Source organism: Mastigoproctus giganteus, chromosome 6 (genome assembly GCF_048544385.1).
Source record: "Mastigoproctus giganteus isolate SK-2022 chromosome 6, ASM4854438v1, whole genome shotgun sequence".
NCBI classification, from domain to species: domain Eukaryota; kingdom Metazoa; phylum Arthropoda; class Arachnida; order Uropygi; family Thelyphonidae; genus Mastigoproctus; species Mastigoproctus giganteus.
The window spans coordinates 10,472,155-10,490,543 of NC_143580.1; the positions used below are offsets into that span (position 1 = coordinate 10,472,155).

Consider the following 18,389-nt stretch of genomic DNA (forward strand, 5'->3'; position numbering starts at 1 on the left):
GGCCAAACAGCTTTGAAAATGGCTGTCTGGGTGGTGGTATCCACTGAGAATAAATAACAATAGTCTTCTCCACTGGTGAAGCATTAGTTTTTCAAGTAGTGCAACACTAGGCAACTCGTGAAGTCACTCACAATACAAGATATGATAAAAATGATGTCATTTTACCATTTTCAGTAATTCACTACGTACAAACATGATGATAATGCAATAACCTATTATGTTTAGTGAATTTCCCATAAGTTGAGGCTTTAGTCCTAAATCTTTTCAGTTTATATGTATATTATAAATATATGCCAATAAGCAAATAAGTTTCCAACATTTTTAATAAATCATTTCGACTGTAACTTACTAACAATTTACATGGCAATAATTTTCTTAACAAAGACCTAATATTTAATATAATTAACAACAGATCGTGAAATTTAATTTCGAATAACATATGACTGAGCAGCATACAGCATATGTGAATAACAGGAATGCTTTTTTTTTTTTTTTTTTTTTTTTGTCCTTCCTTCAATTTTCCTGACTCAGAACGTAAACTGACCTTACACCTTATCAATCCTATGACATTTGTGCAGTATCTAACAGATTCTGCTCTTTTACATTGTTATTTTTTTAATTTTTGGAATAAAATCATATGCTTCCATATACTTTTTTCCCACCAATATTCTCTAAAGGAAGGTGCAGTATTTTTGTTTCAATTTATTAGTTCCAAGAGATTAGCTGCAGGTTTGGTGTATGATAGACATTACACAGGTTCCCCCATTCAAATAGCAAGAATAGACACACATGCCCATGCTGATAAAATATGAGATGGATTATGGGTAATATATCTGCATCAACTGCATATTACAATTTGAATTATTTTGCCCATTATGCATATTTTTCTGAAAACTTTTTCAAGGGAAGTTTAAAAGGGATGAAACATGGAAATTAAGTGACAGGGATTTCATCTTCTATTATATCCAGAAATTTCCAATCCTAACTAAGAAAAGTTTATTCAACAAAAAAGCTAAAAATTAAATTGAAGGTGTTTGTTTTGTTTAGTGGCACAATGAGACAAAAGTTAAAGAGTTTGCAAATCACAAAGCTGGCTATTCAAAAAATATATCTAATCCACATAAGGCAAGTGAAAATGCCTAAATATTTTTACAAGTTACAAACTATGCATACATAAATATGCACATATAAATAAACATAAAACACACTCAGATCACTGAAATGGCATTAGCTAATAAATAAATAAAATTAGCATATTTAGCACAGAAAAGGGAATTTTAAGAGAATACTGAAGTGAACTAAATATCTCTGGAGGAAGAAAGCTTTTATTTTACTTATGGGGTAAAATAAAAATATATAAACATATATGGTGTTTGGCAATGAAATTTTCCATCTGTAATCTCTGAATAAACAAATATTGATTATTATTTCACTCTGAAACCTCACAAAAAAAACTTCTTGAAGAAGTTTCATAAAACAAAGTCTGAAACTGAAAGAGAAAATTTGAAAAATGCTTTTTTTTTAATCAAGGACTTTAATAAATTAATTTTATTTTGTAAACTTAGAATTTATTTCAAAACAATTCTCAGTAAACTAAGCAGATGTAATGAAATACAAATAGAATAAAGGCAGTGTTTAAGTTCACCAAACTGCCTTTCTTCCAATAGTTTTTACTAATAAGGATATTTTAAAAAAGTCATATGTTTTGTGGAATGAACAAGTAGATAATACTGTGTGATACCTGATTAGCAATTTCAGAGTTACTTTAATCTTTTATTGTGATATGAAGGAGAAATTTTAAGTCTTAAACAAGGTTGTTTTGTTTGTTTGTTTTGGTTTTTTTTAGGAGCATTAGCAACTAAGGCCATATTGCTCCGGGAATATGCGGTAGCCATTCCCTGACCTTTCCACATCCTCCGTATTTGGTGGTGACAGGCTCGAACCTCGGTCTAATCAAGAAGTGTGTGCTACGCACTGCTGCTCCTTTCCACCTGGCTACGGAGGCGCCCCTTAAACAAGAAAAGAACATACTTGATATTTGCATGAGTGTGGATTTCCTACACTTAAAGAATAATTGTATGTGCATACATTATGATCATGGTCTCCCTGGAATTTATGCTTTGAAATGGAAAGAAAGGGATAACTTTCCTCATAAAGGATACAATAATCTGGTTAAAATTTCCAGATTATTGTTGTATGTCTTTGGTGGTCCTGTGTACTACTGAGAGAGCTAACATCTAAATTAATTAACTGAATTTCTTTTCTGTGGTCTCAACTGTAAATGGTTATTTTTGTGTAACTGAATCATACACATTCTTTTGATATTTCTGCAGGTCTGAGGGAATAAACTTATTTCCAGCATTTGGAGGGAAGTATATTGATATTCTTAATAGTCTTTTTTTCCTGTAGTTTCTACAAATTCCCACATACACCACTTGGCAACTTTATTCGGACCATAAGCTAATAGCATGCTAGACTTTGGCCCTGATGTTATTGTTTGTTATTTGGTTTTAGGAGCATTAGCAACTAAGGCCATATTGCTCTGGAGATATGCGGTGGTCATTTCTTCACCTTTCCGCATCCTCCATATTTGGTGGTCACGGGCTCGAACCCCGGTCTGATCAAGAAGCGTGTACTACGCACTGCTGCTCCTGCCCACCTGGCTATGGGGGTGCCTTCCCACAGATGCTCAGTAGCATTAAGATGAGGATATTGGCCAGAGCAGATACGAGAGTAATCCTTGTTTCTCGACCCACTCTTTCTCACATTTGGAACAGTGAATAGTTGCACCCATCTTGAAAATACCCCTGCCCATAGGGGTAAGCATGTAACCCTGCCAGGTGTGCCTGATTTGCAACTATGTTTATATATGCTCTGGCATTTCCAGTGTAATCAGGAGTATGGCACAAAAGCATGCTCTACACCATTGTCTCCACCAGCAGCATGTACTAACAGTACCTGCTGCTAGAGTTCTTTGCTGTTAGTACACAACTGGTTCCAGTACCCTGCACAGCAGTGGTCACCAATTAGTTTTCATCATGGTCCATATTGGAAAAAATCTTATCGCGGTCCATATCAGAAAAAAAAATCTTCTCATGGTCCATATTAGAAAAAAAACATATCTTATCGAAGTCCGTATTAGAAAAAAATATCTTATCGCAGTCCGCATGCTTGAAATAAAAATAAACATAATAAATCATCTAATAAATATTAGATGATATTTGTATTTATTTATGTAATTACTACAGATACAATGTTAAAATTTTATGTACCTAACATACAAAGGGTACTAGGAAAGTTTTGCAATACAGCTTTGTTTATTTAATTTTTTCAAAGTAATTTCCTCTACATTCAATACACCTCTCCATCCTCCGAAACCAATCTTTAAACCAGTTCTGCCAAGTTTCACTAGGGAGTAAAGCACACTCGTTGTCCCAAGCCCGTAGAAGGTCCTCATTACTGGAAAACCGCCTCCCTTTTAGCTTCATTTTCACATGAGGGAACAGTGCAAAGTCGCAGGGAGCAAGGTCTGAACTGTAGGGAGGGTGCTCGAGAAGTTTCAGTCCAGTCGTGGTCAAATATTCGGTGCAGGCTTTGGCGTGGTGAGCTGCAGCATTATCGTGATGGAGGTATGCACAGGTGTCCATCCTTGACTTTAGCCGCAGGTTGTTAGCATTTTTTAGCATTTTAGCATTTGTAGAGGCATTTGATGCAAGAAAGCAAGCTTATGCAGCATCAGCCAAAAAAAAAAAAAAAAACCCACTTCCACTTCACCCCTCTGTTCGTTCAAAATACCTGTCCAGCTGAGCCTTAAACTTATTTAGGCTATCAACCTCCACCACAAGGGATGGCAGTCTGTTCCACCAACCAACCACCCGCTGGCTAAAGGCAAATTTCTGCACGTCTATCCTACATCTGTCTTTCCTCAATTTGAATTTATGCCCTCTCAGGTGATTTTTCTGAGATAGAGGAAGAATCCCATCAGCATTGAGCATGCTTAAACCATTCAAGGCTTTATACACCTCTATCAGATCACCTCGCTGGTGCCTAGTCTCCAGACATTGTAATTTGCAAAACTTAAGCCTTTCTTCGTAAGAGCACCCCTTTGTTCCATTCACTAATCTTGTTGCCCTTCTCTGTACTCGTTCCAGCAGCTCTACATCCTTCTTGAAATGAGGCCTCCAGACCTGTATACAGTACTCTAGGTGTGGCCTGACCATTGCCTTATACAATGGAATAATCACCTCCTTATCCCTGCTGGAAAAATTCCTGTATATCATTGACAATACTCCATGAGCTACTCTTGCAGCCCGTCTGCACTGCTCAGAGAACTTCATATCTGCCTGCACAATCACCCCCAAGTCCCTTTCATTCTCTACCACTGTCAGTGTAGTACCACAGAGTTGATACGTTGCTCTGGGGTTGCTTTATCCCATGTGTAGTACTTTACATTTGTCAAAGTTAAAATTCATTTGCCACCTCTCAGTCCATCTGCTCAACCTTTCCAGATCCTGTTGCAGCAGCATAGTGTCAGTAGTGTCCTTGATAACCCTGCCAACCTTTGTATCATCTGCAAATTGTTCATAGATCCAATGACTTTAGGCAGTCATTGTTCAGTATACCACTTAGCTGTGACTGTCTTCTGCGTGTCCAAAACGACACGTTCCACAATTCCACTCAATTTGAAAAATACAACTATCATTTTCTTCTTTACAGATCGGGATTTCTGACAATTACGGGTGTGTTGTCATCATCAAAAACCAAAACTTTGTTTTGAGCCTTGGTCGGCAGATCGTAATAGTACAGCCAAGTCTCGTCACCTGTCATGATGTTGTTCACATACCGAGATTGTCCCTTATCAAACTTTTTTAACATCTCCCGGCACCAAGTCACACGTCGTGTCATCTGCTCTTCAGTCAGTTGATGCGGCACCCAGAGAGAACAAAGTTTCTTCACGTGCAAATGATCTTGCAGAATCGAACGAATTGCTGGTGCATTTAGGCCCAAAGTATCCTATATCTGTTGGTAGGTCACTTGCCTGTTTTCGTCAAGCATTTTCCTCACAGCAGTAACGTTTTCCTCCGTAATTGACGTTCGTGGCCTTCCCGGCCTCTCAGAATCCTCCAGAGTGAAATTTCCCCTTTGGAATTCTCTATACCACCTGAATATCGTTGTACGATGTGGACAATCATCATCTAGTGCAAGAGTCATTTCTTCTAAGCACTGGTCTATGGTTAAACCACGCACGAAATTATACTGCAAAACTGTCCTTATCTCATTTCGTGACCACGATGCCATCGCAAGCACTTTACACTCTCACTACTAATGAATAACTGAGCCCATCGACTTGGCGCGGCGGCTACTATGCACATATGAACATGTCTCAACATGCAGCAACAAGCAGCTTCCTGTGATTCATTGTTGCGTCATACTGCAAAACTTTCCTAGTACCCTTTGTATTAATGAAAAAATGACATTTTTTTCCTAAACCAATTTTTATAAAATCTGGAACAAATCTTGTCCTTGATATTTGAAGCAAATTTCGCAGATGATCGTTTGTTAGCCAAGATCGAAACTTTGAAACTTCTTAACATGGTTCATTTTTGAAAATGTTGATTCACATATATATGTTGATTGAACATTGTACATAATTGAATATGCAGTTTCCTTATTTCAGGATACTTTTCATGTTGTGCATATTTTCTCCAAAACTGTTGCAAATCACAAAATTCATTCAAATTTTGTTTTCAAAGCAAAATCTTCTTGAAAATCAGTCATTTCTAATTGCAGTGCAGTTTTATTACTTTTAAGCCATTTTGCTGGCTCATTAGTCCATTCCCCATTTGGTTCAAGTGAAAATGGAAATATGAGACGTTGTGTTAATTTTCCTATTTTTTTTAAAATCTGCAAACCTTTCATTGAATTCATGTCTTAGTTTTTCTAGAAAATTATTGTATTCACTTTTAACTAATTGTATATTAAGTTCTTCCATCTATACTTCTTTCATACAAGGAAGTGCAGCAGATGTTTGTTTGTTATTTGGTTTTTAGGAGCATTAGCAACTAAGGCCATATTGCTCCGGGAACATGCGGTGGTCATTCCCTGACCTTTCCGCATCCTCCGTATTTGGTGGTGACGGGCTCGAACCCCGGTCTAATCAAGAAGCATGTGCTACGCACTGCTGCTCCTTCCCACCTGGCTACGGAGGTGCCGGAAGTGCAGCGCCTCATCATTTAAATCAGAGGAAAATATGTCGAGTTTCTTCCAAAATGATTTACAGCTGACAGCAATTCAGAAATAACAGAAAAATTCACCATAAAGAAGTTCATTAAACAAAGGTATTACTGTATATTTACATTAATGATTTAGGTTCGTTTACCTCGTGGTCAGAAAAACAATTTTTTCCGCAGTCCACTAATTGGTGACACATGCTACATGGTTTCCTGCACACATGTACTCTCCCACTGGTGCTAGAAAGCATACTGGGGCAACTTGTCTCAATTTATGCTTTCCAGCATCAGTGTCCTAAGGGCTCTTACTCCTGTAGTGAAGTCTCTGTAGGGTTCTTCAGTGGTGCCGATACTTGTGCTTTTGATATTCCCACATTAAAAACAAAAGTTATCTGTCATTTGGAAATGATTACTCTTGATTTCCTGCACAGTCACACACCACGTGACTTCTTTAAGTTGCATATTTTTGCATATATTTTCACATATAGCCCAAACTTAATGGTCCCAATAAAGTGGCCAGGAAGTGTATTTTGTTGATGCAAACTTGTTTTGTGTGTATACATTTCAGACATTTGTGTGTGTTTCTAACATAATGGCAATAATAAAAACTGTATTCACATTTCATGTCCAATAATAAAGAGGAAACAATTATGTATTTTTTGTTTCTAGAAAGAAAACTTGATAATAAATAATTCTGCTTATAAAAATTTATAATCATTAAAATACATAAGACTCTTTTATGAGATAATTCTGACTATACTAATTTATATTTTTAAGGTTCAAAACAATTTGACATATACTTACTGGAACTGAAATAACTTCACACACTTCATAAGGATGATTCTCCCTAGAATGAAAATAAATATCGGTATATATGAATCTGAATAAGGTTAATGTACACTTGTCAACAAATCATTTACAAGAAATCATTCAACACATTAGAGATTAACCTAATATTACCTGACATATTTGGTAAGCTCTTCAAGACGTGACGTTCTAGTTTTTATCATCTGAAATAATAAAAAAACATGATTAATATCCTATAAATACAATATCTTATTGTAATGATAATTAACTATGACAAGAACAAATAATCTCTTTTCACAAAGACTGAAATTGTGTCAGAATGTTTTGGATTAAGTAACTAAGTCCACAAGATGTTCAATACAGCACAAGGAGCATATTTTCTGCAACAGATTTGTCTGCTTACAGGATTAAAAAAAAATAATAATAACAAAAACTCTTGCACCGCTATCCAAGATTGGCTAACTCAAGTTGCTAGGCTGCTATTACCAAGAAGCACTTCCTATCCAACCAAATATGAGGGATGTTTGAAAAGTTTGTGGCCAAGTAAGAAGAGCTTATTTGAGGAGTCTGGTAACGTGTTACTTTTGCCACCAATGCTGCAATGCACTGATGTTTGAAAGATTTTCTTGGGCCTCCAGGAATGCATCCACTGCAGTAGTAACATCATCGTTGGTGGGAAAATGGATGCCAGTCAGGTATTTTTTCAAATTAGGAAATGGGTGAAAGTCCAGTGCTGCTAGATCTGATGAATATGAGGGATGGTCCAAGATTTCAAAGTCACACTCATGCAGTGCAGTCATGCAATAACAGACCTGTGAGCAGGTACATTACCCTGGTGGAACAGGACTCCTTAGCTGAGTTTTCCTTGGCATTTGTCTTTGATATTTTCACACAAATTCCTCACAAGCTCTGTGTAATATGTCCTGTGACTGTCTTGCCTTTCTGAAGGTAATTAACTATGTTAGTGACTATGTTAGTTATTATGTGGTAGCAACACTCCATCAGCATCCCAAAAAAAACAAATGCCATCATCCTATTAACAGAAGTAAACAATCTGGCTTTCTTTGGAGAGCAAGAAGAGCTGTTTTTCCACTGTTTTGACTGCTCTTTTTCTCTGGCTGGAATTGACGGACCCATATCTCATCTGTGGTCACAAACTTAGCAAAATAAATTTACTGGATCTGCTTGAAAATAATGCAAATGTTCACTTGACTTGACAACCGTTGTGCATTTTTGATCTGCTGTCAACAACTTCAGGACCCATCATACAGACACCTCTTTCATAGTAAGAACCTACATTATTATGTGGTACACACACACACATTCAGATGAGATGTGTTGAACTGGCACTTGTTGATCACTCATCACCAGATCACACACACACACACTGTCAAAAACTTATGGAATAATGGATGTTGTAGGTCTGACCACAGTGTGGGTCATCTTACAGGCTCGTCCTCTCTTGTATTTTAGCATTAAATCAGATCACACACCAACCATAAGAGTAAGTATTTACTGTAACTAAAATATTTACATATTAAAATAAAATAAAATAAAATAAATAAATATTTACAAAAACTGCTATTATATTAAATTAAATTATATACATATAAAACATTAAAACTGTGATAAAATCCTTGAGATAAAATACACTAAAATAAACCGGATTAAAAGCGATAAAAACGATAAAAATCTCTGGAGCTTTCGGAGGCATCCGCCTCCTTCTTCAGCAGTAACAAAACTTCCTGCAGCACGTCCATATATAACAGGCTCACGGTACCTATACACGTGGTGCAGTCGGGGCATGGTCTGAACTGGAAGCGGAAATAGCTCGGGAATGTGTTAAGCAAAACCGTTCATCCGTACTTTTCAGGATATCTTCCTCTCTTGTTTAAAATTTGCCCCTTACTTCTTAACCATAAATAGGAAGAGGCATCCCCTCCCAATGTTGTAATCATATCCTCATGAACTGCCTTGCTTTAATACTTTTTATCCTAAATAGTGGATGACTGTAAGGTGACTGATTTTGTCCATCTTTCCTCATTCACACAACTTTAAGACCTGTAATTAAAAAAAAAAAAAAAATACATTCTTGAAACTACATGAAACATGTGAGTTACTATTTGAAATGTTATAAATTTAATATAGAAGTTTTTAACACTATCACTACAGTGTTATTTTCATACTCAAGCCACAACCTTTTGAAAAGCCTCTTGTATACTTGATTTTAATACATTTCTAAAACTCAAAGAATGTCCTTGAATGTTTTTCAAACTTCATTCATATGAAGTGCAAAACATTCAAAATATTTAGCATTTGTACAAATACTGTTATGAATGACTATACAGTAAGTCGCCCCTGACTTACATAAGCCCGAGTTATGTAACTTCAGATTTATGCAAATTTTTTTCACTCAAATTTTTTTGGGTTACAAAATTTAAAACAGTAAAAAAAAAAAAAAAAAAAATAATAATAATAATAAGCAATCAACAATGACAAACATGGCATGAACAAATTGCACAAGTGAGGTTTGAAGTGACAAGTTTAGGAAGCCTAAAAATAGGAAAGAAGAGAAGATTCTGAAAATTTATATTTTTTTATATGATTGAAGATTTCAGTGAAGAGGAGACACATTTTACCATAATAACATAAAAATCCACTGAGTTTACTACCCATTTATAATGAATTGCACTAACAGAAAACCCCAATAAACCAGAAACTGCAAATTGTTTTATGTTAGTTGCCTCCAGAAATATTCTTTAGTAAAATGTGAGCTTGTGTGAAGTGATAAGTGTTTCTGTTGTTGTTATTTGGTTTTCAGGAGCATTAGCAACTAAGGCCATATTGCTCCAGGGATATGCGGTGGTCGTTCCCTGACCTTTCCATATCCTCCGTATTTGGTGGTCACGGGCTTGAACCCCGGTCTAATCAAGAAGTGTGTACTATGCACTGCTGCTCCCCCACCTGGCTATGGAGGCACCAATAGTGTTTCTGACTAATATGTGCCAACTAAGAGGTACAGCAGTACTAGTGACACTGGTACTAGTAAATCTACCAAGAATAGGAAAGCGATTGATTTGGATCAGAAAATTAAAATAATAAGGATGTATGAAAATGGTCAAACATTAACAACTATCGCACGGAATTAAATTTAATTCCGTGCACAATAATAAAGGACAAAGACAGAATATGAGAAGCTGTGAAGGGTTCAGCACCAGTGAAATCAACTATAATAATAAAGGCTATGAAATGTAGTACAGTCAGTTTTTACAGTACAATAAGATGCATTTTTTTTTTCCCTTTTATGTGCCACTCCAGCTACTCCACCACTGTCCCCAGATAAAGTTTTTAATTGAACTAATTATAATTACATAACTAATATATAAAAAATATATAACTAATATGTTGTTGTTGTTTATTTGGTTTTTAGGAGCATTAGCAACTAAGGCCATATTGCTGCAGAGATATGTGTAGTGGTCATTCCCTGACCTTTTCGCATCCTCCGTATTTGGTGGTCACGGGCTCGAACCCCGGTCTAATCAAAAAGCATGTGCTACGCACTGCTGCTCCTGCCCACCTGGCTATGGAGGCACGTTATAACTAATATGTAAAAAATATATAACTATTTTTCTTCATTCTTCTGAGAATATTATGTGGTTTTTGTAATTTTGGCATATCAGGGATATAGTAGCAATATTTTATTAGTCATTCCCGAGTTACATCATGTACATCGGGGACTTATTATATGCTACATGGATGTTATAGTTCTGATCATTCTGGATTTGCTACATTCATTAGTTTTAATCATTTGTAAGGAGGAAGAAGGGAGAGCAAACTACTTCCTCCACAAAAACTGCTCATGTGCATCCCAAAGAGTTTCACTTCTTCAGGCCACATATTGCTCAATAATGTAAAATACAAAAGTGGAGCAAACAAATTCAAGCTGTAGTAATGCCAGCACAGGGCCAGGTTGCAGGGTTGGGCAACCATATATTTTTTTTTATCAAATACAGTTGGTATATAATTATAAATTATTTTATATTACTCTACACTCTTATTTTTACTTTATAGTATAAATAAGATTTCAAGCCAGCATAACTGCTAAATAAAGTTAACAATCGTATATTCACATTGCCAAAGGGAATAATTATAAACTCCTCTGACCTAGCAGTCATGCCAGATAAGAGGGGATTTTTTTTTTTTTTTTTTTTTGTTCCCAACATTACAACACATGGAAATGGTGCATACAATAATGTAATTCTATGATCTTGCACTGTTCATGTAGCTGGTTGTAGTCAGCCAGCACACCAAGCATGGAGACCCATGTTTAATGGTATTTCTATGTACGTAGGGAGGAGTATGACACCAATTGTTGGCATAAACTCTTAATTAGTGTAGTGGAAGTAGATATTTGAATAAATTTAAGATAGTAAATTTAAGACAGTAAATATAAAATAGTACCATATTATTAAAAGAGGTGGGCAAATGAATGGAGAAATATTTTTTTATGGCTGATAATATATAGGCATGCTTTCTTGAATCATTTTAACAATACTAATAGGAGATTTGCCTTTTCAAATGATGGTATAAGATTTAAAAATATATCAGCAACTTAAGCAAAACATTAATCAAATACTGGATTATTCAAAATGTGATGTATTTTGAAGATTTTACTGTTCCCTGAACAACAACATAGCATTTCAGTATGACTTACAAAGGGTACTAGGAAAGTTTTGCAATATGACGCAACAATGAATCACAGGAAGCTGCTTGTTGCTGCATGTTGAGACATGTTCATACGTGCATAGTAGCCGCCGCACCAAGTCGATGGGCTCAGTTATTCATTAGTAGTGAGAGTGTAAAGTGCTTGCGATGGCATCGTGGTCACGAAATGAGATAAGGACAGTTTTGCGGTATAATTTCGTGCGTGGTTTAACCATAGACCAGTGCTTAGAAGAAATGACTCTTGCACTAGATGATGATTGTCCACATCGTACAACGATATTCAGGTGGTATAGAGAATTCCAAAGGGGAAATTTCACTCTGGAGGATTCTGAGAGGCCGGGAAGGCCACGAACGTCAGTTACGGAGGAAAACGTTACTGCTGTGAGGAAAATGCTTGATGAAAACAGGCGATTGACCTACCAACAGATAGAGGATACTTTGGGCCTAAATGCACCAGCAATTCGTTCGATTCTGCAAGATCATTTGCACGTGAAGAAACTTTGTTCTCTCTGGGTGCCGCATCAACTGACTGAAGAGCAGATGACATGACGTGTGACTTGGTGCCGGGAGATGTTAAAAAAGTTTGATAAGGGACAATCTCGGTATGTGAACAACATCGTGACAGGTGACGAGACTTGGCTGTACTATTACGATCTGCCGACCAAGGCTCAAAACAAAGTTTGGGTCTTTGATGATGACGACACACCCGTAATTGTCAGAAAATCCCGATCTGTAAAGAAGAAAATGATAGCTGTATTTTTCAAATCGAGTGGAATTGTGGAACGTGTCGTTTTGGACACGCAGAAGACAGTCACAGCTAAGTGGTATACAGCAGGCCCCCGTTATAACGCGGTTCGCTTTACGCTGATTCGCTATAACGCTGTTCTTATATTATAACCCGTATCTGACTATAACGCTGTCACAGATCACTATAACGCTCTTTTACAGATTACATTTTTGACATATTAACGAAATCGTTTCATTTGATGGAGTCGATAGCTTGAAAATGAATAGCAAAACAGTATTAAAATGTTTCCCACGCCGACTTGAGAAATTTTCCCACGCTCAGTAAAATTTTCTCGCACGCTAATTTAGTGTCAGTACAGTGACTTGTAACGTAATTCCGCGATCAACATTTTAAAAAATGATCAAGTATATTGCTTGTAATATTTGCGTTATATGCATTTATCCGAAGTCTAGTCATCACTCAGTAGAGTATTAGACATCGTGCGTAACGGAAAGTTTACTTGAACATTGTATCGTAATTAATTCAACCAACGCAGTTACATTTGCGAAGAGCTAATAATGACTGATAGGAATGAAAAAGCAACAACGTTTGGGCGCAGTACGAAGACTATAAATGTAAGAAAAAGACTGAATTTGAAAAGTAAATTATACGTTTTGAAGCGAATCGATTCCGGTCAACGACAAACGGATGTGTGCCATAATTTAGGACTTGCAACTTTAACTGTAAGAACAATTATAAAAAAATAAAGAATTAATTTTTGCAGCGGGAAAGATAGCTGTTCCACTGCAAGCAACTAGGACTAGGCCGGCTATTAGGATTGAAATGGAAAGGCTTTAATTTTATTGAAGATAATATTCCAATGCAGAATTCAGTTAAGTTAAATATTAAAAAGAGAGAGAAAGAGATTAGCCAATATGATGATCTGAAGAAAACTCGCCTAAAAAAAAAAAAAAAAAAATGTGGAACCATTTAAAACTGGTAAGGGCTGGTTAAATAGATTTAAAATCCAGGGAGAAGCCGCAAGTGCAGATCAAGGAGCCGAAACTTTCAAAAAAGAACTTTTGTTAAAATTATTGAAGAGGGGTATTATGTGTTATACTTCTCAATAAGTTTTTAACATAGATGAAGCAGGACTTTTGTGGAAACGAATGCCTAAAAGAAGTTTCATATTGAAAGAAGAAAAAACATGCCAGGTTTCAAAGCGGTGAAGGATCGGTTGACTTTATTGTTGGTTTTAACGCTGCGGGGGATTAAAATTAATACCCCTTTTAGTTTATTTGGAAGAGGGCCAAAGTTCAACTCAAAATCCACACATTTTTCATGATTAAATTCATCAATTAAATTAAATTCATTATTTTAATTGGAATTTTAAATTTACTTTTGATACTCAAGTAGTTACCACATAATTATACGTATGCAATGCAGAATATTTTATATGTGCAAATATTTGAATATTAAATATTTTGACCAACATTTGTACATCTTTTCATTACTGTTTATTATTCATTAGGAAATATCCTATGGCACTGACCGCAGCTCATAAATACATATGTTACCTTATGGGAAAGCGGCGCTCGCTTAGCGCGGATTCACTTAGCGTTCTGTTTTTCCAGAACGAATGATCAGCGTTAAGTGGGGGGCACCTGTACTGAACAATGCCTGCCTAAAGTCATTGGATCTATGAAGAACCTGCGGCCAAAGTCAAGAATGGACACCTGGTACCTCCATCACGATAATGCTCCAGCTAACCGCGCCAAAGCCTGCACCGAATATTTGACCCCGACAGGACTGAAACTTCTCGAGCACCCTCCCTACAGCCCAGACCTTGCTCCCTGCGACTTTGCACTGTTCCCGCATGTGAAAATGAAGCTAAAATGGAGGCGGTTTTCCAGTGATGAGGACCTTCTACGGGCTTGGGACAACGAGTGTGCTTTACTCCCTAGTGAAACTTGGCGAACTGGTTTAAAGATTGGTTTCGGAGGATGGAGAGGTGTATTGAATGTAGAGGAAATTACTTTGAAAAAATTAAATAAACAAAGCTGTATTGCAAAACTTTCCTAGTACCCTTTGTATTTGAAATATCTACAATAAAATTCACAATTCTGAAATGGTTCCTGTGACTTGTGAATAGCTTGTCTAATTTGAAAAGACTGCTGAAACCAACTGCCAGCAAACAATGTGATAAAAAAAAAAAAATTGAATGGAGTTATAATGAAATTTACTAGTGTACTTCACATACATTATACATTGTGACATCTTTAAGTTTTACACTTCTCAGAAGAAAGAAATGTGATCTAAAATAAAACTGCTTGATTCAAACTCTCTAATGCCATTACTTCATAATTTTTGGTTATGATGCAAGCAACTAAAACAGTATGAAATGTACTACAAAAGCAGTTCCTTTAATTGCCTACAGGCAGTGTGGGCTGGTAACACATCTACACAGTCCATACCATAGTGAGAATAATTATTGTATTGTTAAAACCTAGACTGAGGAGGAAATTATACAGAAGTGTGATAACTACATTTTTCAAAAAAATAAAAATGGATGATTTCACAAAAAATTTCTTAAACATGAAAAACAACACAGTAACATGTTCAAATTTTATATTTACAATGCTGACACCACTCGAAATTTTTTAGACAAAATTAACCAAAAATATTAACAAGCAGCTGTCTTATAAATATTTGCAATTTACATTTTCAAAAATTCATAAATAAAAAACAAAAAAACCTATTTAATTCTGGCAATTCTACTATATGGCTAAATACTAATTCAAACAACATTCCAAGCACACTTCAAATTGGTCACTTAGTTCCAACTAAGTGACCAATTTGGAGTGAATATCCAGTGAATATTCTTAAAAAAAAAATAATAATAATAAAAAATAATTTCACAGGCCCCTTTAATCAATAAAATAAAAAAAATAGCAAGAAAGTGCACAGTCACCATATATTGATCGTTTAAACATCCATGAGTCATCACAGTTAGCCTCATGCTTTTTTTGTCTACCCCAGTTGCAAGTATAGCTGATCATCATATATAATTCATTCATTAAGCCTGTAGTGAATTACTACTCTATAGTGTCAGCATTTGATTAGTTGTAACATTCTCTGAAAAAGCCTTCACTAATTTCCAATGTTGCAATATCTAGTTGTGTTAGTATTATAAGAACTTTCTGATCCACTCTCATTTTAAATAAGTTGCATTTATCAGATAGTATATAATAAATTTATTACTTACCATCAGCACTTCGTTATCTTTCTGTATTTCATTTTTCCACTCATACCTATTAAACAAATATATATTAATAAGCTTACCTGATAAATACTGCATATACTACACTCACTTCATTAATGTAAGTATAGCCATTCATTACGAAAAACACTGGTTACAAAAAAAAAGTGTATTTGAACAATAACAGAATCATAATATACAGCAGCACCTTAATTATTCAAGTGAACAGGACCAAGACTGTCTAGGGATAACAGAAATCCAACTCCCCCGCCCTTTTTACAGGGTTTGGAATTTGTTTATTGCTGTACAGTATTTATTATCTAGAGTGACTGCAAACAAAAAGTACATATTGATTACAAATTCAGGCACATTTGTAATTAATCGTGGCTTCTGAAGATTATATCCACCGAGAACTACATAATGTTTACATGTATGGTAAACTTCTGACAATCTTTTCTGGTGAAAATAAATTGGGCCTGTTGTACTGGATTCCATTGCATAAAGAGATAAATACTGTATAATCCAGTGAAAAACTTTTAATAACAAATGGTGTGAAGCTTTCAGGGTTAAATGGGCCCCTTCACCAGCAAATTCTAATGGGATAAATACTGCACGCATCACTGCGCACAACTCTATATCTGTTAAATTTTGTCTCTAACGTCTTTTTCCCATTAGAATTTGCTGATAAAGGGGCCCATTTAACCCTGAAAGCATCACGCCATTTGTTATTAAAAGTTTTTCACTGGATTATACAGTATTTATCTCTTTAATCTTTTCTGGTTTTGTCACACATTCTTTTTAGAATATATACACTACCACCCTTTATCATATTTTGGATATGACAAGTAAGCTCAGTTAACAGAGACTTCAGTTAGCCAAAGTTTAGATAATGGAGGTATACTATATACTTATAGATTTATACTGACTTTTTAGTTATATCGATTTCCTACAAAAAAGCAAGTAACTCTACTGTACTATAAGATAAAATTTCATCATTTCCTCAAATTCTAAATTACAATTTAATCTGTTTAAATTGTAATTAGCATAAAAATAACTAGTGATGTGAAGGAACACTAATGTTAAATAATTAATATCAACTATTTTAAAATTGGCACTGTTATTTAACAATTATTATTACAGACCTTGAATATGATGAATTACGTTTTCTTTGCTAAAAACACTCATATACACTGAAAATCCTGTTGATTGAGCATATTCAGAATATTTCTTGAGAAATGTGCTGCTTTTCTCCATTACTACTCTTAAAAATGATTAGGTGGTTGATAAAATAAATGGAATTAACAGATGAAACAAATGTCAAGACCATATTACAAATGAAAAAATCATTTAAAATTTGTTATCCCAAGAATAAATCTTAGTAAATATCAAAGGTAAAATCAAAAATAAGTGAAACAAACATAAGATGATATAGGCATGTACACTGAGTGGACAGAAATCATGGGATATGTACCGAGTAACTGGTAGGCTTTCACCCAGATAAGGGCAGCCACACAGCAAGGCATTGAGTCCACTAGTTCACGAAAGTGTTCCACAAGTATTTCCATCCATGCTTGTTGCACCGCTGTCCATAATTCCGTTGCATTCCTGGGTGGAGGATCCAAAGCTCGAACAGACCTTTCCACAGCATCCCAAAGATGCTCCACAGGGTTCATGTCCAGTGAATGGGGAGGCCATTCCATGGTGGTAAAATCTGCACAATGCTCTTTGAACCATGTTCTAGTCACCACGTTCTAGTCTGTAGGGAGCTGCATTGTCCTGCTGGAAGAGTCCATTACCCTGTGGGTGCATGATGACCATGAAGGGATGCAGATGGTCTGCAAGGATGAACACATAACCTGGACCATTCAGAGAAGCATCTAGACGTACCAGAGGTCCCAACGTGTGCCAGTTGAACATGTCTCAGACTGTTACCGACCATACACCTGCCTGAACAGTTCCTTGTTGACATGATGGGTGCATAGCTACATGCCGTTTCAACCAGATATGCACCCTCCCGTCTGCTCGAAATAACTGGAAACGAGACTCATTGGACCAGGAGTCTCCAATTATCCAAGGTCCAATACTGATGTTCTTTCGCTCAGTTGAGACGTACAGTCCTGTGTCATGGCGTTAGCAATGGGACTCTGGTGGGTCAGTGGTTCCCATAACCTATTGTGGCTAATGATTACCTGATGGTCTTAGTGGAGACATTTTTCACTGAAGTTGGTTGTGCCACTGTCACTCTTCGGCTGGCTGAAACAATGGGGGACAGATGTTGACGGCCAAGTTCATCCACCATCTTTCTCTGCCCACAGCGCTTTCCACGGTGAGATGTTATTCCAGAGTGTATCGTATTCCCAATACACTCTTGATACTGTCGAATGGATAGTGCAATTTCTGTATCACCTCCGTGATAGAGTAACCCATGCGTCAGGCACCTACTACCATCCCTCTTTTAAAGTTGGTTAACTCATGACGTTTATCCATGTTGCACAGACAACTTGAATAGTCAAGACCCGTAAAATTTGACTAAGCCTAAAATTACTCCCCATGCAAGGATTTAGGACAAAAGCTTGCTTTTTCCTTCATCCCACTTCCATATAATTGCAATTTCCACACCTTCTGAATTACACTTCACCCG

At 36.2% G+C, this 18,389-nt stretch overlaps 1 protein-coding gene across 6 annotated transcripts in view; it reads right to left on the reverse strand.

Annotated features, from left to right (window-relative positions):
- Nucleotides 1–18,389, reverse strand: part of LOC150083904 (protein CutA homolog) — a 43,162-nt gene that overhangs the window by 654 nt on the left and 24,119 nt on the right. For all 6 annotated transcript variants that reach the window (XM_090374944.1, XM_090374942.1, XM_090374940.1 and 3 more), the window contains 3 exons: nucleotides 15,755–15,800; nucleotides 7,191–7,240; nucleotides 7,035–7,077 (listed from right to left, as the gene is read on the reverse strand). In XM_090374944.1, the coding sequence (XP_090231070.1) occupies nucleotides 7,035–7,077; nucleotides 7,191–7,240; nucleotides 15,755–15,800 (139 nt within the window). The remainder of the gene's footprint in view (nucleotides 1–7,034; nucleotides 7,078–7,190; nucleotides 7,241–15,754; nucleotides 15,801–18,389) is intronic.